Below are 26,210 nucleotides of genomic sequence, written 5' to 3' on the forward strand. Positions count from 1 at the left end.
TAGACTTGAAAACAGAGTTTTTGAATCCTTCAACAAGATACTATCTTTTAAATGACAGGGTGGAATATTTAGAAACTACAAGAAAGAGAAGCTACAAACTGTAGCAATAGAATTTGCTTAGCAAAAGCAAAAGGCTATAGAATTACCTTTTGAGATAACATGGGAAAATAAATTTGATACTAGATAGATACAGTTAAGAGTAAGCCTTATTTATTTATTTATTTATTTATTTATTTCGGTTTTAAGAGTAAGCCTTATTTATGTATTTTTTTTTTAAAAACCTTTTTTTGGGGGGAAAGATTTTTATTTATTTATTTGACAGAGAGAGAGATCACAAGTAGGCAGAGAGGCAGGCAGAGAAAGAGGAGGAAGCAGGCTCCCCGCCAAGCAGAGAGCCCAATGCAGGCCTCGATCCCAGGACCCTGAGATCATGACCTAAGCCGAAGGCAGAGGCTTAACCCACTGAGTCAGGTGCCCCTGAGTAAGCCTTATTTAAAGTCAAGAGACTATAGGAATAACTCTGAAAGATTTTCTAGTCATATATTTTCAGTAATTTAAAATTCCTGAAAAATCTCAAAAATATCCAACATGTTAGATACAAGAAAATTACTCGGAAGCAGATCATTTAAAGGTTTTAAAGTGCTTTTCCCTGCTTGGAGGTTTTACCAGCGATCAAATCAAATGAGTTGAATCTTTCATTAATTAAAACCTAATGTATTCAAAAACTTCTGGCTGATATATTTGCATATCACATCAATGACAAATGACAAGTGGAAAATATTCCATCAAGTTATCTAAGAACAACATCTAACAGAGAAGCTTCCAAAGCATCAGAGTTTTTGAAAGTAACCTATCTTGCATGATCATTTAAGCTTTTAACAACCATGGTTATCAGGAAATGAGGTCTCTTATCTAAATGAAAACTGGCCCGTCACAGTTTTTATTTATTCTAGTTTCAGGAAACAAATACATGCCATGAATATCCTCCATTTAAAATCCTTTTTACTCACTTGAAGAAAATGACCAACCTAAACTTTCCCTTCTTAAGAAAAGATGATAGAAATTAAAGTTTTTCTCAGATTTCCCCTTTTACCACACTTCTCTCAGGGTCAGGTCAAAGAATTTTCTCTCCATACAGAGAGCAGGGAACTTTTATACAACGATCAGCTAGGACACCATTATTGTCCAGCTAGGTGTGTCGGAGAAAAGCAGAGTAATTTGGATCACGTTCATTCATTATCCTCTGAAGTCTGTGGTTTATGGGCAGCCTCACTCCTACACTCCCCTAACTCTTGTCCACTCCTTTTCTTTCTACTTTAAAGGCCAGGAGTACCTCTATCCTAACTCCCTTTTCTCGTTAAGAAAGAGGAAAAGCCTGTCTGTCTCTATCGCTAATAAAACAATAAAACTATAAAATGTTAGCGCTAGAAGTGACCTTAGAACTTATCAGTCTAACCCCATCTTTTTTGCATGAGAAAATGGGAACCTAAATTGTTCAATAGCTTTCTCAAGGTCACAGATGACTAGCCACAGACTGCCTTTTCAACTAAATTCAAGGCTAATTTTGACTAAACTCAAGTTTCTGCATACAGTTTCCTTCTGGCTAACCAGTCTAGGGAGAACTCTATGCAACAGGACATAAAAGGTATTTGGTTTTACATTTAAACTGTCATAAAATGTTTACCCTAAAACCATTACCATTAAAATAATTACTACCTTGGAGAGGAGAAGTGAGTTGGGGGAAATCGGAAGGGGAGACAAACCATGAGGGACTACGGACTCTGAGAAACAAACTGAGGGTTTTGGAGGGGAGGGGTTTGGGGGGTTGGGTGAGCCTGGTGGTGGGTATTAAAGAGGGCATGTATTGCGTGGAGCACTGGTGTGGTGCATAATCAATCAACCTTGGAACACTGAAAAAAATAAAATAAAGTTACCCAAAAAATTACTACCTATGTATAAAAACTTACTAAAATAATTGTTTATGATATTTAAAATCTTTTAAAAATAGTTAGCTATAGTTTTAAAAAGACAGGGGAAATTACCAGATAAGAAGATAGTAGGCTTAAAACCTCTTGAAAAAATTCACCTTTTTGGAAAAAAAGATAATGTGATCATTTTTTTTTAAAGAATTTATTTATTTATTTGACAGAGAGAGATCACAAGTAGGCAGAGAGGCAGGCAGAGAGAGAGAGGAGGAAGCAGGCTCCCAGCTGAGCAGAGAGCCTGATGCGGGACTCGATCCCAGGATCCTGGGATCATGTCCTGAGCCGAAGGCAGTGGCCTAACCCACTGAGCCACCCAGGTGCCCCATGATGTGATCATTTTTTAAGGGTGAGACAATTTTCATCATTTCATCACTTGAAATCATTGTAAATTGAATAATACTTTTTTGAAAGGCAAGAACAAATTATATTTCCACACAATTACTGTTATAGTAAATATGTTAAGTAGGAAGTAAAATAAACTCAGAAAGTAAGTATGTATTTTTAAGAGGTTAAAACTCACTAATTTTTTTTTAACATGGCAACATTACGCATATTACAATCCATCCTCAGTAACATCTCTAACTTGTGTTTACATTTGAGGAAGTTTGGAAAGGGGTGAGGGATTAGAGAATTTGACACAAAGCTGAGTTTGTATAAAAACCACAACGCTTTCACCTAGATCACATTATCTTGGTGGGGAGGAGGAGCGTTCTGCAAAGTCTAAATATTTATATAATATATATATATACATACACATTTACATAATACATATAAGCTATATAATTATAAAACTCTAGTTCCTGATTGAGCGTAAAAAAAGAAAAAAAGATAGCTTTCTTTAAAATCTTTGGAGACATACAAATATTACATACTTCCGTTAAAAAAATTTAAAATGGAATAATTTAGCCTTTCTCTTTCCCTTTCTCCTACCTTTCCTCCCTCCCTCCCTGCCTCCTTTTCCCCTTCCTCACTCTCTCTCTCTCTCTCTCTCTCTCTCACACACACACTCACTCTCACACACACACACACACACACACACACACACACAGACTCACTCACACACACACACACAGACTCACACACACACACACACACACACACACAGACTCACTCTCATACACACACACTCAGAATGAGACTTTCTTCCTCTTTTGAATGTGACATCAAAGATCCCCCAGCTGTTAAATTACTTTAAAATCTTCTAAGAATATACACTGTCCAGATAATAATCTTTAGGTATAAATGAGAAGCTCAGAGAAGCAAAAATGGAAGGAAGGAAGGAAGGAAGGAGAAAGAGAAGGAGGCTTTCTCTTATCTGTTTGTCATACACAGGATATAAGGTCAGAAAGATGATAAATGTCAAAAAAATATATAGAAGCTAGAGAAGGAAAGGTTTTGTGTGTGGGGGTTTTTTTTTTTTTTTTTGGTCTGAGTAAATAAGGTAGCTGTACAGATACTTAACACTTCAGATTAGGTGTAATAAATACTGGGAGCAGCCAATCTTGGTAACTACTTAGGCCAGAAGAGAGGAAGATAATAGGCCTAAATAACAGCATGAGTGACTTAGGGAAAGTACAGAGAAGAAGCAGTTAACAGTAAAGGCCACTGAACCATGAATGGTTGCCAACTGTGATGTCTCCAGAGGTCTTTAAAAATGGGATTTATTTCCATTTGGCCACAACAGTTGAGCTATAACCCTGTCTGGTAAAGGAACAGAGTAGTTGACTCTTAAAGTGCTTTATATGCTATGATTTTAAGAGAATGGAAATTCAGAGGCAAAGCAGGATAATGGATATATCCCTCTGGGAAACAGTCCCAGTATTTTCCCTTCAGATTATGTATACATAAACATATACTCTACTAGAAAATGTTCTCAAAAATATTATTTTCAATTAGCATTACTTTAAGTTGATGAAATCCTTTAGATACATAGCTCCTATGATAAATAAAGAACATATAAGAAAATTCCAAGAAAATATTTGCATAATTAACACAACAATGATTAAAATTTTGATATTTTCTCACCAAATCTCAATTTTTGAAGAATAATGGCAACTATATTCAAGTTTATCCTATAAGTTAAATAAAATATTAGAATTCTTCATTGTTAGCAACATAATTATTTTGAAATGTAATGACACAAGACTACCACAGTATGTGAGTCTAAAATAACGTTAAGTATTCTAAACTCCTAGAATAACTCTATAAAAGATTTCATAGCTAAGCAAATTTCACTAAGGTAAAACCAATCTTATTAATAAATATCAGAGAGCAACAGCTCTCTTGAATGTGCTCTAAATGAAATCACCATGACTATGGAATTCTCCTAATTCACAGATACTAGTTTTCATTATTAGTAACTATATTCAAATGAATCTAAATTGATGGGGTTCTTTTTCATTCTCATATCATTTTTTTCATTGACTAGCAGAGTTCAATTAATAAATCTGACAGACTCAGATGGTAAACAGCATATTCCAGAAGAAGGTGAATGAAGTAAAAGAGTGAGTTACAAGACTCTTTTGAGAAGAAATACATTTTTATTAAGACAAAGGAACACTCAAATTTTCAAGTAGTAAAGCTAGATATCTTTGAACTGACAGAACCCACTCACTGTTACGCTGGAGAAATTGCATGCATAAATCCTCATGAATGACAATATCTCTAACAATTAAAAACACTTAGGATTTTTTAATACTAGGTGAGATTGCTTTTGGGGGAAAAGACTGAGTTTAACTTAAAAGCCTGTCATTATGTCTTTCAACTTTTCTGACATAAAAATAGAGTGATGAAGAGGGGCATTTTTAGAATATATTTAATAGATACATAAAATACTATGAACTTTTCCCCTCCACTCAAGTATTTCCCATTCCTTGTGGATCACTTGTTCTGGAGACAAGGCTGGTTGTCACAGCTGAAGAGTGGATGCCCCTGGGATCTCATGGAGAGAGTCCAGGGATGCTGGTAAATATCCTGCAGAGCATAAGACAGCCCCTGGCAACCAGGAATGACCCAACCCCACAAGTTAATAGTGCCAGGACTGAGAAACCTTGCTATAGATTGGCTGTTCAATTGATAGTTTAACAGAATAGTAATGAAGAATTGTTTTCCCACAAATATACACAAAGTAACTTGCACAATGTCTGATGTATCATAGATACTCAGAAAAAGTTACTATTTTCCCCTTCTCCTTCCACTTCTAAAAAAGGCCCTACTTTTCTTTTTTAAAAATATTTTTAGTGCGCCTGAGTGGCTCAGTGGGTTAGGCCGCTGCCTTCGGCTCAGGTCATGATCTCAGAGTCCTGGGATCGAGTCCCGCATCGGGCTCTCTATCTCTGCCTGCCTCTCCATCTACTTGTGATTTCTCTCTGTCAAATAAATAAATAAAATCTTTAAAAAAAAAAGAAAAAAAATAATATTTTTAATTCGTTTATGAAAGAGAGTGCGAGCATGACTGAGGGAGGGGCAGAGGGAGAGGAAAAGCGAGAAGCAGATTCTGGCTCAGCAGGGAGCCCGAAGCGGGGCTAGAACCCAGGACCCTGAGATCATGACCTGAGCTGAAGGCAGGCTCTGCTTAACCAACTGAGCCGCCTACACGTGCATTCTGAAAACAGTTATTAAATGGTACAACTCGGTTATTTGCCTACTAAAGAGCCTGAAATTGAAATGCAGCGACCTGGTGATCTATGACCATGTGTATGCCCCCTGACGTAGGACCTCAGGATCATAATTTTGATGTTAGTATTGCCTAAATCAATATAGAGAGCCAGAAACCTGGATCTTTCATCTCCCTCTTTCTTGAGATGTACAATCTGTTACCAAACGCCATAGCTTTTATTTCCAAACTCTTTGTGCATTTCATTTCTCTCTTTCTAGCTCTACTGCCAGCACGCTGGCCCCAGGTATCCAACAGTGCTCAGGGGAACTACTGCTTTGCTTTTTTCCAATCCAATCTCACAGTGTGGTCATATTTGCTTAAAAACAAGACCAAAATAAAACTAATTCGATTGCAGTATGTTTTTGCTTAAAATCTTTCAATATGGCTCCATTGCTCTTCAGATAGAGAGCAGACTCACTGTGGCCACCACTCTTCAGTGTCTTCTCATATCACCTGTCCCCTTTCAACTTGTAACTTAGCCCCAGAGGCCTTCTTTGTGTCCTTGAGTTTACCATGCATCATCTTACCTCTGGTTCTCTGTTTATTTCCAAGGGATTCCCCCCTCCACACCCCACCCAATGCTTTACCTAGTTAATTCCTACTTACCCTAGCCCTCGGCTCAAAAAACAGATCTCCAAGGAACTCCCTCTAAATCGGTTACTGTATCTTTTCTTTAAAAAAAAAAATATTTAATTAATTTATTTATTTGACAGAGAGAGAGAGATCACCAGTAGGCAGAGAGGCAGGCAGAGAGAGAGGGGGAAGCAGGCTTCCCGCTAAGCAGAGAGCCCGATGCGGGGCTCGATCTCAGGACTCTGGGATCATGACCTGAGCCGAAGGCAGAGGCTCAACCCACTGAGCCACCCGGGCGCCCTCAGTTTCTAAATCTTATCCCAAATGCCATATATTCTCATAGCAGCCTTCATTTTCCTCCCATAGCACTTCCTATAGCTTAAAATTACACATTTACATAATTATTCTATAAATGTCTATCTCCTAAGCTAGCCTATAAGCTCCATGAGGGTAAGGATATAATTATTTTCTTTGCCATTCTTTCTCTAGAATTTACCAACTGGAGAACACTACCGACAGTGCAAATATCTACTGAAAGAGTAAACAAAGGACAATCATGTTCCCACTGCACATCTGAAAGTACTTCTGCCCTCCCTTTACAAATCCACTTTTTACCTTCTGCTAATACTGTTATTTGTGTCTATCCTTCTCCTTGGCCAGCTATGGGAAGCTCCAAGAAAGCAGGATCCAGGCATTAGTTATCTGGGCAACCTTTACAGCATCGAGTATACTGTCTTTTATATAGAAATGGCTTAAAAACTTGTTCATTTGAAAATCTGGAAGCCTACCTTCAAATGGCTTATTTCATAAAGGGTCTCAAGTTAAGTTACATAACAGAATAAAGATAGGAGTACTCAACTGACCAGATCAAGATCCTCTCCAGAACTAATCAGCTCTATCCTGTACAAACTGCATAAGCTTTCTAGATCTCAGTTAAATAAAGAGCCATCAGGGTCAGAGAACTATGCGTCAGTTCATATACCAGAAACTCTCTCCCAACTCTGTAGGAAAGTGTTCAATATGCCATTTTGCAAAGGTAGGAAAGTGAAGATTAAATAAATCGCTTTCTTTTTTTTTTTAAGATTAAATAACTTTTTAAGGGTCATACATTAGGTAAAAAATGGAGGATTGAAATTCAGGTCTGCCCAGCTCTTAAAATCCTTCCTCTTTTTATTACATGTTATGACTTCTGTGTTAAAAGAGTTAATAAATCTTATTCTAATGTAATTTTGGTTCTGTTTTGGTCCCATGACCTAAACCAAAATACTTTCGATAAGAAATTATTTACAAAGGAAATAATAAAAAAATAAAAAAGCAACTACTGAAGGGGGAGAATATTTGCAAATCATATACTGGAGAAGGGGTTAATTTATAAAATATGTGAAGATTTTATACAACTCAATATGAAAAAAAATCTGAATTAAAAAATGGGCAGAGGATCTAAACAGACATTTTCAAAAGAAGGCTTACAGATGGCAAAGAGACACCTGAAAAGAGGCTCAAGGTCACTCATCATCAGGGAAATGCAAATCCTAATCACAATGAGATATCAGTCATCCTTTTAGAATGGCTATTATCAAAAAGCCAAAAAATAGCAAGTGTTGACAAGGATGTAAAGAAAAGGGAACCTTGGGCACCACTGGTGGGAATGTAAATTTGGGCAGTCACTTTGCCAAACAATATGTAGGTTCCTCAAAAAATTCAAAGTAGAACTAGATCCAGCAAATTCACACCTGGGCATTTACCCAAAGAAAACAAAAACACTATTTCGAAAATATATATGTACCCCCTGTTCACTGGCAACATTATTTATAACAGCCACGATATAGAAACAACCTAAGGGACCAACATGAATAGACGAATTGTGGTATATTTACAATGGAGTATTATTCAGCCATTAAAAACAGAAGACTATCCTGCCACGTGAGACACCATAGACGGACCTTGAGGGTATTATGCTCAGTGCAGTAAGTCAGAGAGAGTAAGAATAATACTCTATGATTTTACTTATATGTGGAATTTAAAACAAACAAACATGCAACAAACAATACCAAGCTCATAGACATAGAAAATAGATTGGTGACTGCCTGAGGCAAGGGGAAGTGGGAGAAGAAGAAAGTCAAACGGGTCAAAAGGTCCAAATTCCCAAAAGATAAATAAGTCATAAGGCTATAATGCACAGCATGGCAGTAACATTCAAAATACTGCATAGGTAAAAACTGCTAAGACAGTAAATCTTAAAAGTCTTCATTACAAGAAAAAATTACTATGTATTAATAATGATAATAAACACAGGCCATTACATATGGCGACGGACGTTAACTGGACTTCTCATGGCGATCACGTGGCAGTAGGTACAAATATCAAATCGTCATGTTGTATGCCTGACACTTCTAGGTCATATGTCAATTTCAAGCCAGTTCAAAATTATTTAAACGCGCAATTCATGTATTAGTATATTAAATTAACATGGATATATAATTACTCTTCTCATATGTGAGCGATGTTCACCATATAAAAACGTTTTGAGGACAAAACAAATCATGTTATATTTTACATTCTCATGGAAAAACAACATCAAAAGAGCCAATTCTATCTCTGAAAAGTGATGTGATGCAGTCTTTTAGGACCACTCCCATAAATGTCAAATGTATGTAGTCAAGCATCAAGTGTACACGTTCACAGTTTGCTCTAGGATATCATGACATCTCTGACCTCAGTTTCCTTGTCTGTAAAATGGAGCTAAAGTAAATGATTTCTAAGTCCCCATCCATATTTAACATTCAAAATCTCTTCAATCTGGCAGAGAAATTACGAAATTTAACATTTGTTCCCAAGAACCTTAAATCAGGCCGAAATTACTTATTATCAACTATATTTAATAATATAATACATTTTAGAGCAATAAAAAGCATAAGGAAAAACCTAAGCGGACACCTCATCTCTTTACTAATGACCTAAAAGTACACTGAAATAGCTATTCCACCATCCACAAAGTTAATTTAAAAGCACCTTTGTAAAATGGCCATATCTATCAGTTTTAATTGTGCAATGCTTTAAATTCTCTCCTAATAACATCGACCACACAAAATAAATGTTCTACAGCTAAAGCTCACTTTAACAACCATTTATGGATTTTTCTTACCCCCATAAATCTGTTATAAAGCAATTATTCAGCTGTTTTTTGTCTTATACCTATTTTAGTATTTTCTGCAAGTGTGTTTATACTGGCACATTATTTATCAAGTCCTGAGAATAATAGTTTAAAAGCAAATTAAAGTGCTCATGGTATTTTAATCCGTTTTGCAAATTCTGGGAGTGATATTATAAAGTAGTAACTTCCAGTTTATACGGATCATTAAAAACAATAAAACAAAAGGCAGCCTATTGTATATTCAAATTATTGAAATAAGATTTAAAGGACACCAGCTGCCACATAATTGTGAAGTGTAATGATTCTAATGATAACCCTGATGTTTGGAATATGCTAAAATGATTTGTGAATCTACACGAATGAATACTGTTCAGCCTAATTAATACTGTATATACCTCTAAGACAGCTGATATATAACAAATAAAAAATCGATACATACAAATGCATAAAAAGTCAAATTTCCAATTATCTCATATATTTATCACTGCATTCATCATTTTTTAAAAAGGTGTCATTAGTGTCAAATGGCCTACAGTTATTCTTTTTTATGATTATCCTCTTTTAAACAAGAACTATCTCAATCACTTTATGTCCCAACAGCTCTGGATAAAAGAGAATGTATCCATGTGAACTGACTTACAATTAATTATTTAACATTAAATGGTGCGTGATATCATATGTGCTATCATAGTTATTCCATGTCTCAAAGTTACGTGAGATTGTTAACAATGAATCTAACGTTGTAAATGAACTACCCCTCAATGACTAGAGCAAAAAATGATTTCTCTAAATTTCATTCTCAGAGTGAGCAATTCAGATGGCATAGATTGTACACAACTCTACTAGATGGTTCCAAATTGATGCCATTATTTCAGAACGTAGGTTGCTAAAGAGAGTTGCTAAGTTTTATATCTATAACAGGGTGAGGGGACAACCTCCCCAACTGGTAAGCAGATGAATAAATCACAGGAAAGCTCAGAAGATAACGGAAGGCCCACAATGTGCTATATACCAGTGTGGTGCCGGGTCATGATTTGCCACAGAATCATCTTATATATCAATTATTTCTTGAACCTGACTGCTGCCTTTATTTCCTCAAATACTCGCTTGGCACACAAATTAAGAGAGTATTTCAAATTCTCCGTAGGAAGGCCATGCGGTGGAGACTGCTTTGCCTTTAGGTTAATGTTGAAAGATGTTACATCAGTTTGTTTGAAATAACTGAAAGCAATCCAAACCCTTCATGAGTCCATGAAAGAAATTTAAGAGAACGTCACATCTTCCAGAGTCATTAGGGTTAAAGAGGCTATTTCTGAAAGGCAATGAGAACACAAGTTCTTTACTTTATCCTTCTTACAAAAAAAGGATGGGGGAGGGAATCATAGGCCATGATGCTGCTGGGTCTCAGTCAAATCCAACAGCATAAAAAAAAACCAGCAGGAGTAGAGCTCGGCATTCTATTTACGCCACCGAATCAGAACAGCGAGGAGAGGGAGCCATTCTCACAAATCACTCTCTTGTTAAATTCTGTAGTGGGACTTCATTAAACCTCTTGGCTGATGGCATTTTACTTCCAGCCTGTTCACAAAGAGCTCGGCTGGCAACACTGATTCTTTAAAAGTCTCCACTCACACACTGTCTTTCTTGGAACTGCATTTTACAGTCATAAATCTCTTGTTCCCATCAGCACCTCGAATCTTCCATGGGCTTTTTAAATCATTATTTAAACCACAAAACCACCACCACCACCAACAGCAACAACAAATCACAAAATACCATGCCAAATCCTAGAAGGGAGACATTTTAAGTAAGATTTTGGACTTCGGCAGTAAAAAAGGGACCATACGTATACACAGGAGATGTAAATAAAAATAACATTGTGATGTGCGTGTGTTTTATATATAAGTTATATAATGATGTATGTGCTTTATATATGTGTGTGTGTGTGTGTGTGTGTATACACACATAAAACATTCCCCAAGCCCTGAAGTACTATTTACTACAGTACAATTGATTTTACTGGACCCCCGAGGATTATTGCCATGTCCATGAAGAATTTTTCCCCAAAGAACCGGTCTGCTATACCTTGTCAGAGTCTGGCAAACATGGCGCCCACATAGCAAGGTTCTCAAAGTCATCAAGTAAAGCTTTGGGGGTCTTATAATATGTGTTTCATCAAAATGTTGATGAACTCACAGTTCTTGACCAGGATCCTGGATTATCGTAAACCTAACTTGAACCAGCAAAAAGGCCCCCTGACACTCTTAGTTTTGGCTTTGACTCAAATAACCACGTTAATGGTCAGAAACAATGTATTATTATAATGCCCACTTTTCTTAAATCAGCAATTTAAGCAAACTATGCCAACAAATGATTTAAATGAAGTCTACATCAAAGAAGGGAAATTTAGGAATGAAGGGCCCAGTTTCTTCTCTCATTACTTCTTTTATGCCGAGATATCATAGGAGCTCTAAAAAGTCATATGACTCTTAAACCAAGGTCTCATATGCTGATAGAAAGCTAAATATAGTGAAACCTATTTAAGGAAGCCACAAATTTACAAAGTGGACCTTTTCCCCCCAGAGTTTGTTTTTAAATGCAAGTTCATAAAACTTTACCCCTTAAGATTGCCAATAAAATCCACAAAAAGCTACATTCCTTTGCTTTTACCTACGTTTTAATTTTGCATTCTGAAACAATGATCTACCAGTTCATTAAAAAAAAAGTTACATAGACACAGTATGTTACACTGTGTGAGATTAACATGTGGTTTGGTTATCTTCAAAGTTGTTATTTTGCATCTCAGACAATGGTGAATCACGCAGATGTGTGCAAAGGGACATTTCCTTTTTTTTTTTTTTTTAAGATTTTATTTATTTATTTGAAGACAGAGATCACAAGTAGGCAGAGAGGCAGGCAGAGAGAGAGGAGGAAGCAGGCTCCCCGCTGAGCAGAGAGCCCAATGCGGGGCTCGATCCTAGGACCCTGGAATCATGACCTGAGCCGAAGGCAGAGGCCTTAACCCACTGAGCAACCCAGGCGCCCCAAAGGGACATTTCCTTTAATGGATTATGATTTCTGATCTATAGTCAAGACTACTATAGTTTGAAATCATATGGAAGTTCTTAGTGGAGACCATCTATCTAATTTTTTAAATCTAGTTAATTAAATTGTTCCAATATATGGATTATATTTCTGGGAGCAACAGTGAAGGTTTTTAATATTATCCATACTATCAGGAAATTCAGCAGAACTGACCATACCAGGAGTGATAATAATATTAAAGATCTAAGGGTATCTTGTTAATTATGGATCTGTTTAATTGAAAAAGCCAAACTAATTATTTGGGCCTCAAATACTTACCAAATACACATAATTGATACAAACAAAAAGTATTTTTAACAAAATGCAGAATTTTTTTGTATTATACTTCACTTGTCTTTTGTTGCCTAAAGCAACCAGAATAAAAATTAACATTTTTAAAGATTTATTTATTTATTTTAGAAGGATGGAGGGAGGAGAAGAGAGACAAAGAGATGGGGGGGAGGGGCAGAGGGAAAGGGAGAGAGAGAGAATCCCCAGCAGACTCCCTGGTGAGCACAGAACCCGATCTCACAACCCATGAGATCATGACCTGAACCGAAATCATGAATCAGACATTCAACTGACTGAGCCACCTACACATCTCTAGAATTAACAATTTTTAACCCTAATTATAGAAGGCTTGATATCATTGTTTATTGAAAAGGGTTTATTATGTGACTATGTGAAATATTTTAGATGTACCCATGATTCAGACCTTAACCCTTTTATAGAGCTAATGATAGGCAGCCAAGAGCACTGAAGCTACACGAATTGTTGATTCTGACACACAGGAATATGCATCACTAAAGCGAAGTCATCCTCCTTCTTCATATCACCTTCATTCCGTCTACATTTATTGAACATTTTTTAAAAGGTTTTATTTATTTATTTGAGAGAGAGAAAGAGAATGAGAGCGAGCATGAGAGGGGGAAGGTCAGAGGGAGAAGCAGACCCCCTGCTGAGCAGAGCTCGATGTGGGACTCGATCCCAGGACTCCAGTATCATGACCTGAGCTGAAGGCAGATGTTCAACCAACTGAGCCACCCAGGCGCCCATTATTGAGCATTTCTTTGATGCTTAGACAGTGTGACCAGCATTTCCTATTGATTAGCTCACTTAATACCCACAGTAAGCCTGTGAGGGAGACATTCACTCCCATTTTACTAATTAGAAAACCTGATAAATGAAGATTTAATAACTTGAACATACAGCATTTAAATCTAAGTGAGTCTGTCGGAAAAGAATGTGCTATTAATTCCACTCCATAGACTGTTTCCTAACAGTAGTAGGAAAAAAAAAAAAAAAGATGTCTCCCTAAAAGACCTTCCAAAGAAATATTACAGACTAATTTTCAAAGATAGATTTCAATATTAAGGAGCCATAGAAAATTATCTTTGAACAAAAAGAAAACACTGACTGACCTACATTACTTAGCTACCAAAAAAATTCAAATCTTTATGGATAAAACAAATATTTTGAGAATCTGCTGAATTTTTAATTCTTTTGGAGGAGCTGATGAGAAAAACAATCATAACGGCAATTACTCTCACATAAGAACTTCGATAATCCTTAAACCACTTTTTTTTTTTAAGATTTTATTTATTTATTTGACAGAGAGAGAGAGAGACACAGCAAGAGAGGGAAGCCAAGCAAGGGAGAAGGAGAGAAAGCAGGCTTCCTGCGGAGCACGGATCCTGATGCGGGGCTCCATCCCAGGACTCTGTGATCATGACCTGAGCCAAAGGCAGACTCTTAACAACTGAGCCACTCAGGCACCTAACCTCAAACCACTTTTATGAGAATATAAATATTGTGTTACTTATCTTACTCTATTTCCTATCAGCTCACCGATGTTTACATGTGCATTTATTTTTCAACAGATGAGAACACTGACTCTCAGACAACGTTGAGTGACTTGCCCAGGACCCCACAGCTGGTATGTGTCAGGGCAGCCCTTGATTCATCCACCCAGAAAATGTTACCTGAGCCTGAAGGATGCCCCAAAGACCGAGAAGGCAAAGCCAGCAAAGTCTTACTCTTAGGACTCAGAGTCACGTGGGGGAGATATCAAGTAAATGGCACCCAAGGGGGACATGAGTGGGGGAATCCCTAACCTGCGCTTGGGTGAAGACAGTGTGCCAAGCCCCTTGAGGAGGCTCACCTGAGCTGAGTCTCAGAAGGAATCATAAGCAGGTAGAAGACAGGGCAGGTAGGGCACCAGGCATTTCAGACCAAGGGACCAACATAAAGAAAAACCCAAAGGCAAGCGACATGGTGGTATGTGCAGGAAGTATATATATATATAAACAATACAATGGTACAGCACTAAAGGGAGTCACGAGAGGGGACTGAGTGGCCAGGAGGTGCACTATTAAGTATTCTGGATCCTTCCCCAGAAAGATGGGGTAAGATGTTCAGATTTGTGTTTTAGGGAGATGACCCTGTTGTGCAGAGAACAGGTTCTGTCAGACAAGACGGAGGCAAGGAAACTGGACAGAGACTGACAGACGACCAAAGGCTGAATGAAAGCCGTGAGGCAAGTGTTAGAGAGGTGGGGGTTGGGTGAAGAAATATTTAAAAGGCAAAAATAAGGAGGATTTTGTGACAGCTGACATGGGAGAAGTGCACGCATAAAGCATGACCCCCATTGCCCAGGCTACCTACTGGTGTGTGTCCGCCGGGTGCCCTGCTTTCCACTGATGCAGAGAATTCAGTGTCCGCCTCCTCGTCTGCTGCCCTATTCGCTGCATCACTATTATTTCCTGTGAATTAATATTCACACTCCGGGTTTGTAGAAACCTAAAAGCTTCGACAAGCCTCTGACAGCTGCGTCTTGTCTCACTGAAAGTTACAACTGCTCTTCAACTCCTAGTTCATGGGCACAGTAAGTAGGGGCCAATCAAAAACCCTAGTACCCGAGATATTTCAGCAAAGCTGCTTGTCGGAAGCATGTGGTTCGCTAGCAGCAAGGAGAGATTTTCTAGGAAACATCCCATTAGCAGCAATTAAGTCAGCCAAGACAGTGCAGGTCTTTTTCTTTTCTTTTTTTTTTTTTTCCTGCTTTTGTGTCTCCTTGGTCTCACGTCAATCTCAGACCTGAAGGCTCAGCCTTCCAGAAGCTGTCAGTGGTTAATCAATCCTAATGAGGAAGCACTCTATTCCTTCACTGCATAGTAGGCACAAATACTTACGGGAAGCACCAGACAAAGTAACAATTCTTCAGAAGAGAAGAGAACCCACACCCTTTTGATGATTCCTTTGAACTATTCTTATTGCATGCCAACCATAAATTTAAAGAGATAGCAACATCATTCATAAGACCATATTTTAGAATAAATTTAAAGAAATAATAAATGGATTATATATATATAATTATATAATATATAAATATATATTATGTATAATATATAAATTTATTATATAAATATTATATAAATTTTATATATTATATATAATAAATTTAAAGAGATAGAACATCACTCGTGAGATCATATTTTATAATAAATTTAAAGAGATAATAAATTTATTATATATTATATAATTTATATATACTATATAATTATATAGCATATAAATATATATTATGTATAACATAAATTTAAATATATTATATATAAAAAATTTAAAGTGATAGCAACATTACTCATGAGACCATATTGTATAAAAAAAGAAATAAAACAGGTGATGAAATTGAGAGAGTGCAGTAATTTCACATCAAAGGAAGAAAAATGGACAAGCACTTATCAGGAAAGGGCTGGGGTTTCACAGACATCCCACTCGTCTGGTAACAGAGCATCACCTGGTTTAGAGATGGTTGGTATCTGCCTTTTCTTTTAACAGAGCTGTTGCTGAAAGGGCAGAAAAGCAACTGTTTCTTGAGCTTCAAAGAATAACCGGTCTCTGTGAGTGGCCTGGAGAGGAGTGCAGTGAGGTGTGAACTAAGAACTAAATGCCCAGTTTCCTGTGTCGGACCGGCCCAGCACTCAGGGCTGGGGGAAACGAGAGGACTAAATGTCTTTTTAGTTCCTATTGTAAGAGAGACAAACAGAAGTGGGATTAGGTTTTCTTAATGGTTCAGCTCCACAAAGATAAAATGTGACGACTCGGGGAATGGCTGGGGTATGGAAGTGTGTTTTCAGTCTGGTTTCCTGTGACAGACACAGTGATGGGAACATGATCATTCTGGTGACAGAGGCACAAATTCACTTTGGAAATAAAATTGTGATAGTAATAAGAGCCGCTCTCTCTGCACAGTTGCAAAGGGAGTAGAAAGATTAATAATGCCCTCAAGTTGGCCTTGTTTAAGCAAGAAGGATCACTGAAGCAAAGAATCATACAAATCTCTTAGAGGCAATGCATAGAGTTGGGAATGGGAGAAATTCAGAGTCTAAACTAAATTTTTTATGGCCTCCTGCTCCATCCATCCTCCTGGCTAGCACTCCTCAGAAATAGCTTGATCTAAAAAGCTACCAACAAGACCATCATCGTAAATGCATAATAACTCATTTCAAAGGGTTTCTTTTTAATACAAGAGTAAATAAAATTATTTTTCTTCCTTTATTTTTCATGTAGTGCTTTGGAGCTGCCTCCACCAAGCTTTTCCTAAAGGCGACCTTCAACCAAACCAAAACAAAAAACCCTTCCCTTTTTAAATTAACCATGAGTTGGTTCACAAATAAAAACCAGTAAAAAACTGAAGTTAGCCATCACGTGATTCCAAGAAGAGCTGCAAGGTCCACCTGGCAAACATCGAATAAAGGCCTCATAGATTGAGATTATGATAGTAAAATAATACGAAACAAACCTGTGACCATTCTCAGAACACCAAGCAGAGGCATAAATTCTAGCAGTTTTAACGGTACACTGTAGAAAAACCTGGCAGGGAGCCTCTCTGCATCTATTTTTTCTGGTTAGATTTTCTATTTTATAGATATGTCACAACCTGTAAAAAGGTTATAAATACCACACAGTATATATCTTGTGCCTTAAAAGATGGGGTCATCATACAATATAAAACATCAGTTCAGAAGAGAATTCATACCTACCCAACACAGAGCCAGCAATCCTAACACTTGCCAAATTGAAACCCTGAAGTGCGATTATAACAACGTAATCAAACTGAGATGAGATGACTTTAAAAAGATGCCTGAGTTTGTGTGTGTGTGTGTTTGAGGTTCACAAAGAGAAATCTTGAGGAGATGTGTAGATGTTACACACATGGAGAGAAACAGGGTGGATACCCATTAAATATAAATACAGTAACACTGAGGGTTTAAATAACAAAGCTTATATTGTTCCAGAGAAGGGCGACTAGATGGCCCAGTGGGTTAAGCATCCAACTCTTGGTTTCAGCTCAGGTCATGATCTCAGCCTCACGAGATCGACCCCTACCTCAAGCTCCACACTCAGTGCAGAGTCTGCTTTTCTCTCCCTCCGCCTCTACCCCTCTCTATGCTCTCTCTTTCTCTCAAATAAATAAATACAATCTTTTAAAAAATAAAAACAAAAATAAAACACTACATAATGGAAATTTTATTGGAAAGAAATTTTAGGTCTGAGATATACTCTGTATGTCTAGTTCTTTCTGAGAATCCAGAAAAAAAAGTCATTTATATGAAATTTGACAAATTAAATTAATGGGAAACATTTATTCAATAAATGGTATATCCATTTGGAAAAATATGAAATACATAATATTTCATTTTAGAAACATACATAGAATTCCAAATAGATTCAAACCACAAAAGTGCTTAAAGAAGACACCGGTGGATGTTTTTGTAACCCAGATGTGACACAGAAAGACAGGCTTGACTAAGGATTAGAACTTCTTGTGACAAAAAATATGATGATAAAAGTTAAAAGATAACAAACCAGACAAATATTGAATATAACAAAGGGTAACCTATCACTACTACATGTAGTCTTTTTAAGTCATTAGAATAAAAAGGGATAAAAGAAACACATTGGCAATTAACAAGTGAAGAAATACAAATGGCAAACCTATTAGTCAAACTTAATAATAATTTTAAAACATGTAAAGAAAAATGAAACTGGTTAGTCACCTGTCAGATTAGCAAAAGTGAACATTATTTTTAATGGCCTATGATGTTATAGGAAAAATAGCTAGTTTAGGTATTTTTTTTTCTTTTAAATGAACTTTATTTTTAGAGCAGTTCTAGGTTCACAACAAAACTGGACAGAAAGTACATGGTTCCGTATACCTCTGCCGCCACCATACAGCTTTCCCCACTATGTCCATCCTGAAGCAGAGATGGCATATTTATAGTAATTGAGGAACCTAACCAAACACAGCTTTATCACCTAAATCAATAGTTTACATTAGGGTTCCTTCTTAGTGTTGTATGGGTTTTAGCAAATGTATGATGACATTTGTCCATCATTATAGTATCATACAAAGTTCCACTGCCCTAAAAATTTTTGATGCTCTGCTTATTCATCCTTTCTTCTGACTAATTCCTGTCAAAAATTCATCTTCTTACTGTCTCCATCATTTTACCTTTTCCAGAATGTCTTATAGTTGGAATCATATACTATGCAGCATTTGCAAATTGATTTCTTTCACTTAGCAATATTTATTTAAGGTGCCTTCCTATCCTTCATGGCTTGATAGCTCATTTCTGTATAGCAGAGAATAATAGTCCATTGTCTGGATATATAAGGGTTTATTTATCAATTTACCTACTGAAGGATATTTTTTTTGCTTCTAAACATTAGTAATTATTAATAAAACTGCTATAAACACAAGTGTTCTAATTTTCTCACTATATATACATAAAGAGATGTGTGTGCATGTGATATGTGTGTGTGTGTATATATATATATATATATATAAAATACATATATTTGTCTTACCATTTGTATCACTTGCAGACACCTTGACATTTTAACCTTAAATATTATAATTTGTATGTCTTAATAACAAGGATATCCTCTGTGTAATGGAAATACATACATTCATTGTCACCTCAAGAAATTTACCATTGTACAATTAATTATATAATATAAATTTCATATTCAAATATCACAAAAAAAAAATAAAAAAAAAAAATAAAAAAAAAAAAAATAAAAAATTATTCCAGAGAATAACAGGATGTTAAGTTAACTAAATTTTCAGGTTAACTGGGAGTTTAAGCAGAAAGACTTTTCTGGGGGTTCCTGGGTGGCTCAGTGGGTTAGGCTTCTGCCTTCTGCTCAGCATCTCAGGGTCCTGGGATTTGAGCCCCACGTCAGGCTCTCTGCTTAGCGGGAGCCTGCTTCCCCTTCTCTCTCTGCCTGCCTCTCTGCCTACTTGTGATCTCTCTCTGTCAAATAAATAAAATAAAATCTTTTAAAGAAAGAAAGAAAGATGGGACGCCTGGGTGGCTCAGTTGGTTAAGCAGCTGCCTTCGGCTCAGGTCATGATCCCAGTGTCCTGGGATCGAGTCCCACATCAGGCTCCTTGCTCGGCGGGGAGCCTGCTTCTCCCTCTGCCTCTGCCTGCCATTCTGCCTGCCATTCTGTCTGCCTGTGCTCGCTCTCTCCCCTCTCTCTCTCTGATAAATAAATAAGATCTTAAAAAAAAAAAAAAAGATTTAAAAAAAAAGAAAGAAAGAAAGACTTTTCTGCTTTAATTATTCCAAACAACAGTATTTCACCATTTTTTATTGGTCATGTAATAGACTACTTATTTTTCAATAGGTCAAAGCACTGCAGAGCCTTTGAGTCTCACTCAGTTTCAATGATACCTCAAAGCTGACACACAAGTTAAAAGGACTCTGGTTATTAACTCTTTTTGAAGAATGGCCTAAATATTCATGAAGCCCAGGATACACCTATTTTTAATTGACAACTTCTTAATATCCCCAAACTTTATTGCAATTTGCCTCTTTTCAGAGCAAAATAAAATCTGCTGTGTTATAAATAATATTTTGATTTGACCCAATGCTTTTGTGATGGATTGCTCAAGAAGTAATCCATCCAATGTCACATGAGATCTATATGTGGTATAGGTTTTAGAGGTGCAGTTACTTGCTAATGACAGCGTGTGGCCTCATATTTTACTCATGGCTTGGACTGATTGATTGAAGCTTGTAAGTGGTCGTAAAGGAGAATAAACAGTATATCTGCTCATGGATCATCTTACCATTCTTAGAAAGAATCCCCTGGAAACACCCTAGTTTAAGGAAAGGTAACCTGAGGTGCTGAGAATCAAAATGATTGCAAAACAGCCACTCTTCAAGGCAATATCTAATTACTTTGCAAAATAGAAGTCTAGCACTAGAGCTTTGACAACACATACACACACACACACACACACACACACACACCCCTCTCTAAAACATTTACTGTAAAAGCAAGTAGTTTCTTTTATAATGAAAATGTAAAACTTTATATTTGAGAAGAGTTTTGAATAATTCTTGGATCATAAATTATCATGACTATATTAGCAGCTCACATGTCTCATTTACAATAGCAAAGAAAGAACAACACTATCTGTCTAGAATTATCTAGACTGTACCATGTTTCTTACTAAAGAGCCAATAATTATTAAAATTAAACAAAACAGCTGTCAATAACACTAATATGAATATAATGCTCCTTAATTATGCAACATTTACTCTGTAACAGATAGTATGTTAAATGTCTTCTATACATAAAATTTATAAAAGCTCGCAGGTTGGTATTACCACACCCATTTTCCGCATGGGGCAACTGAGGTTTAAGAAGTTTAAACCACCTCCAGACACCTGCGTGGCTCAGTGGGTTAAAGCCTCTGCCTTCGGCTCAGGTCATGATCCCAGGATCCTGGGATTGAGCCCCGCATCGGGCTCTCTGCTCAATGGGGAGTCAGCTTCCTCCTCTCAATCTCTCTCTCTGCCTGCCTCTCCTCCTACTTGTGATTTCTCTCTCTCAGTCAAATAAATAAATGAAATCTTTTAAAAAAAATTTTAAACCACCTCTTTAAGTTCACAGTTAGTCAATAATAGATACAACATCCAACTAAATTTTGACTCCAATGTCTATGCTCTTAGCTATACAATTCTTTGTAATACATTTCTTCCAGCTCCGATAATATCCACACGCTCAAGAAAAATTTTAAAGTCCTTTATTCTTTCTATAGTTCAAGTAAGTCCTCATCCTAGGGATTCATGAACTTGCTTGTTTAAAATAAAAAATAAAGAGGCACTTGGCTGAATCAGCCAGTAAAGAATGCAACTACTGATCTCGGGGTTGAGTTCAAGCCCCACATTGGGTTTGGGGCTTCTTTCTTTCTTTCTTTACTTTTTAAAAGATTTAGTTATTTATTTATTTGTGAGGGAGAGAGAGAGAGAGAGAGAGAGAGAGAACAAGTGGGGAAGGGCAGAGGGAGAGAGAATCTTAAGCAGACTCCACACTGAGGGCAGACACTGCATGGGGCTTGCTCTTTAAAAACAAAAACAAAAATAAAACATAAAAACAAATGTCTGTGTTCAGACCCAGATTCTTAAATCAGGTTCTCCAGGGGCATCCTATATAATTCATCTATTTAATAAATTTCAGATAAGTATAGATATGTAAGTTCAGATACAATCAGATAACAAACTTCAGTTTAGGACACTGCCTAGGTCTAGGTTTGGCTCTAGTCCCTTTCAAACACAGACGGCTAGGCAGCTATCACAAGATGGCAACCTCTCCAACTTTGATTCCACAGAACCTACTGTTGACATTCAGAATCAAAGCCATCTGAAGCTGCTTGAATTTCCCTTAGGATGTCCCTGTATTTTTACCACTCAAGCAGAAGGTTGGAATCCATATTTCAAATCCTAACAAGTATTTATTAAAAAAATGTGCCTACTATATGTCTAGTATGATGCTGAGCACTGTGAAGACTATACAAGTATTAAAAATAAGAAACTCCTTAGAAGGAATATTGAAAGAAAAATGTACAGGTAGAGTCACCAAGAAAGCAGAATTGGGATTTTAAGGGAAAAAAAAAAAAAAAAGAAGTGATTCTCAAATCAAATTTATTTTTAAAATATTAGAACTAATCATGTCTGTACTGGGGATGAAAATCCAACGAGCACTCTCATTGAAGAGGTTTTTTGTTTTGTTTTGTTTTCCAGTAACTTTTATCTGGAGCATAGAATTTTGTTGCCCAACATTAACTCTCAAAATTAAGTATTTCCTGTATGAGGGGTGATGGGAAATAAAATTATTTTTGAGCTCATACTGATTCAAATAGTTTCTTTGAAAAATAAACCACAAATAAAATACAGAAATTAATATTCTACTGAATTTATTGTAATGGTTTCCTGCTATCAAATGGATTCATTTCAAATTAGTTTCCCTTGTAGTAAATAGTAATTTTCTGTATTCAATTTCAAATGAAGAAAAAAAGTATGACTTGTCTAGTTTCTTTTGTAAAGTTTCCTTTTTTTTTTCCTCCTTAGTTATCTTCTGCAGTTGGGAATCACATTATTTTCTTTGGCATTTTATACATACTATCCTAGAATGTTGAAGATATTTTAACAGTGATATTAATATGCAAATTTTATTTTAGTATTTGAATAAAGAATACCTTCTCACCAATATACAGGTCTTTCATATGTTTATAGAAAACCCAATGCAATTGAAATAAAAATTCTCAATTCTTAGGTAGTTCCAGATTTGATTATTTATACCCAATTTCCATTGAAATCCAGGCTTAGGGAGTGATAACGCCATATGGAAAACTTAAGGCTGAATTTGTTTTGGACTTAGTTTAAAATTGCAAGAAGGAAAAAAAATTATGAATAAGTAAAATTATAGGAAGAAATTCTATTTTTATTTCGATGTCCACTGTAGACACAGAGGAATGGCTATTATTAATAAAAGCATCAGACTCCCAAGGTAAAGGACTTTAAAACATAAAGTGGAACATATCTCTTTGACTAATGTGATAGACAATCAGCCTCCCTGTCACAACTGCCTAAAGACAGACACACCTTTTCATGTCTTGTCTTCATCACGGGCTCCTTTTACTCCCTCTGGAGGGCTTTTGAACTGGGATTTGACATCTCTTAAATCTGTGCTTTCTCTAAGCGTAAAGGGGTTTCCTTTTCTTACATGGAGTTCAGGTCTAACTTAGATTAAAGAGAAGTAGTCTAGACCTTAAAAGTCAATGTTTGTTCTTGATCTTTTCTTTTCTTTTGTTTTTATGAGACTGAGCTAAAAACCCCAAAGTGGGACATAATGGCTTTACAGACAGAAAGAAAATATTCTTTCTTCTTCTTTTTTTTTTGTTTTGTTTTTTACTGTAAAAAGCCCACAAGGCTCTTTAATAGAAAGCCCACAGTAGAAGCACTCCTCAAAAGCCACCTTTTTCTTCCTAATAGCCTTAGAGGAGACAGTGTTCAGAAAAGATGACAGCACCAAGTGTTGCTAATGTCAGACCCAGAAACCAGCTAAGTGGTTTAGGGCCCAAATCCCTGTTTACCCTATATACTTGTCAAAATAGGGGAGTTTTTTCACGAGCAAAGGTTTTTTAAAGGTCATTGTCTCTCAAATTCCACAATAAAAAATTTGTCCCTAAACTGAAAAAAAAAAAGAAATGAGAGTGTTCTCAGATGAGACATAGTGAGAAATAATCTGTATGACATCATGAAGAAAGGAGAAAAGGGATTATGAAAATGAAAAACATCTGGATTATGGATACAAAGAACCATTTCGTATGGTGAAAGAACCATTTTGGCATGTCAGTTGAAGACGTGAGTCTGACATTCAAAAACTTGTAGCCATTGAATGGGGTGTCCATCTGGGCTCATATACCATCAAATAATCTGTATCAGAACTAGCAAAGTGCAGATGCAGTTAATTCATTCAACAAATATTTACTGAACATCTGTTATTTCCCAGGAATGTAGGAATAAAAAAAAAAAAAAAAAAGATGGCAGACATCCCCACTATGTGGATGGCTCGCACATATCAGAGGGAAATAGAATTTTCTTATTTTGGTGTTCTGAATTGTAGAGACCCTTGAAAGTGCACAGTCTGAAGGACTGGTAGATTTGTTGCCATTTAAAGACAAAGCTCTCATGGTAATAGCTGCCATTTAATTAAAAGATTAGAAGGGCTCTATGTCTGAAGGCTCAGAGATTAGAGCACACTTTACTCCTCTACTTCACCAAGACAGAATTCTCCATAATTTTAGCATCTTAATTCCATTTCCTGTAACAAACACTTATAGAGCTCCCATAGGCAAAATGATAATTTCTCTAAATTATATTTCAATGCAATATTGATAGCACTATTTGAAGCCTACATTTAATATAAACTACTCAAATAAATCTTATTTTCTTCTAATATCCACATCATCCTTCCTGTGATAAAACAACCACAAACCTTACCTTGGACAGTCAGAGTAGCTGATACTTCAGCTTTTCCAACCATATTTTCTGCCACACAAGTGTATGATCCCATGTCACCAGCCATCACTTTCCGAATCTTCAGGGTATGATCATCTCTGATTTCGTATCTAGTGATATAACAAAAAAATGAGCAGTTAAGTGATGTTCTACTTAAAAAAAAAAAAAAATCCCATCATTGGCAATATGATACATCTAAGACAGCAAATCAATAACGTGCAACATTCTTTTCAGAAAATTTAAAACAAATGGTGAAATGTGACGTCCCTCTATGTAAGCACGCAGAAAGAAAGAGCCCACATTCCCAATAATGTTGGCTAAACAATTAAACTGTTTTCCAAAAGGATATTTTTGGGTAAAGTTGGCACTTCCTCACTTATTTCCTTAAGCTACTGTCGTCATACTAAAATCAAAAGACGGTGACCATTAAATAAATTCTTATTATATGCTGGACTTTGTTTTATAGGTCTACTCTTTCAAAATTCTTACAACAACTATCTGAAGTATTGGGTGCCTAGGTGGAAAAGTCGGTTGAGTGTCTGACTCTTGGTTTGGGCTTAGGTCATGATCTCAGGGTCATGAGACTGAGCCCTCCATCAGGCTCTGCGCTCGGTGCGTAGTCTGCTTGGGTTCCTCTCTCCCTTTGCCTCTGCTCCTCCCACTTGTGCACTCTCTCTCTCTCAAATAAATAAATAAACAAACCTTAAAACATTGTAAGAAGTATTGTGCTCATCTCCATTTTGCAGATGAGAAACTAGAGACATAAGAAAGGAAAGTCAGCTGGCTTTGGTTCTCAGCTAGGTTAGTAGCAGAATTGATACCCAAACCCAGGCTCTCATTCTAGAGTTTACTTGTCTTACCTCATCTTCTGTCCCCTTCAATATTGGGTTTCTTTTGAAGTTTCACTTTAATCCTCTTCTTACTCTACGTAATATCCCTGAGTTTTATTAGCTACTATCAGTTATCTGCTGACCAGCTGCAAACACTCCCAACCCCTATTTCACTGAAGCTGGGATTCATAATCCCAAATGATTGATAGTTAGAAAACATATCACACAAGTATCTAATATATCTTAGGTTCAATACCACTTTCTTTTCTTTCTCCACTGTATAAACCAACTTCTCCTAATATAATCTCCTGGTATCTTCCTTCCCCAGCTCTCTGTATCGAACAAATTGTCCAATTCATTGGCTTAGTTTCAGAAACTTGTGTCTACCATGGACCTCTATCTCTATTTCCTGCCCCAGTTCAGACAATCCACATCTCTTTTCTGGATAAAAACAACCATGGTGACCCTGCTGTTAGCTTTACTCCACATTAACTATGTAATGTATATTACATTACATAATATTAATAATTAATATATTAATTA

At 36.5% G+C, this 26,210-nt stretch overlaps 1 protein-coding gene across 8 annotated transcripts in view; it reads right to left on the reverse strand.

Moving 5' to 3' along the window:
• The window catches only part of ROBO1 (roundabout guidance receptor 1), a 1,168,989-nt gene that overhangs the window by 87,860 nt on the left and 1,054,919 nt on the right, over nucleotides 1-26,210 (reverse strand). For all 8 annotated transcript variants that reach the window (XM_004770828.3, XM_004770829.3, XM_004770834.3 and 5 more), the window contains one exon: nucleotides 24,820-24,947. In XM_004770828.3, coding sequence (XP_004770885.1) covers nucleotides 24,820-24,947 — 128 coding nt within the window. The remainder of the gene's footprint in view (nucleotides 1-24,819; nucleotides 24,948-26,210) is intronic.

Source organism: Mustela putorius, unplaced genomic scaffold (genome assembly GCF_011764305.1).
Source record: "Mustela putorius furo isolate JIRA1106 unplaced genomic scaffold, ASM1176430v1.1 tig00003834_pilon_pilon_pilon, whole genome shotgun sequence".
NCBI classification, from domain to species: domain Eukaryota; kingdom Metazoa; phylum Chordata; class Mammalia; order Carnivora; family Mustelidae; genus Mustela; species Mustela putorius.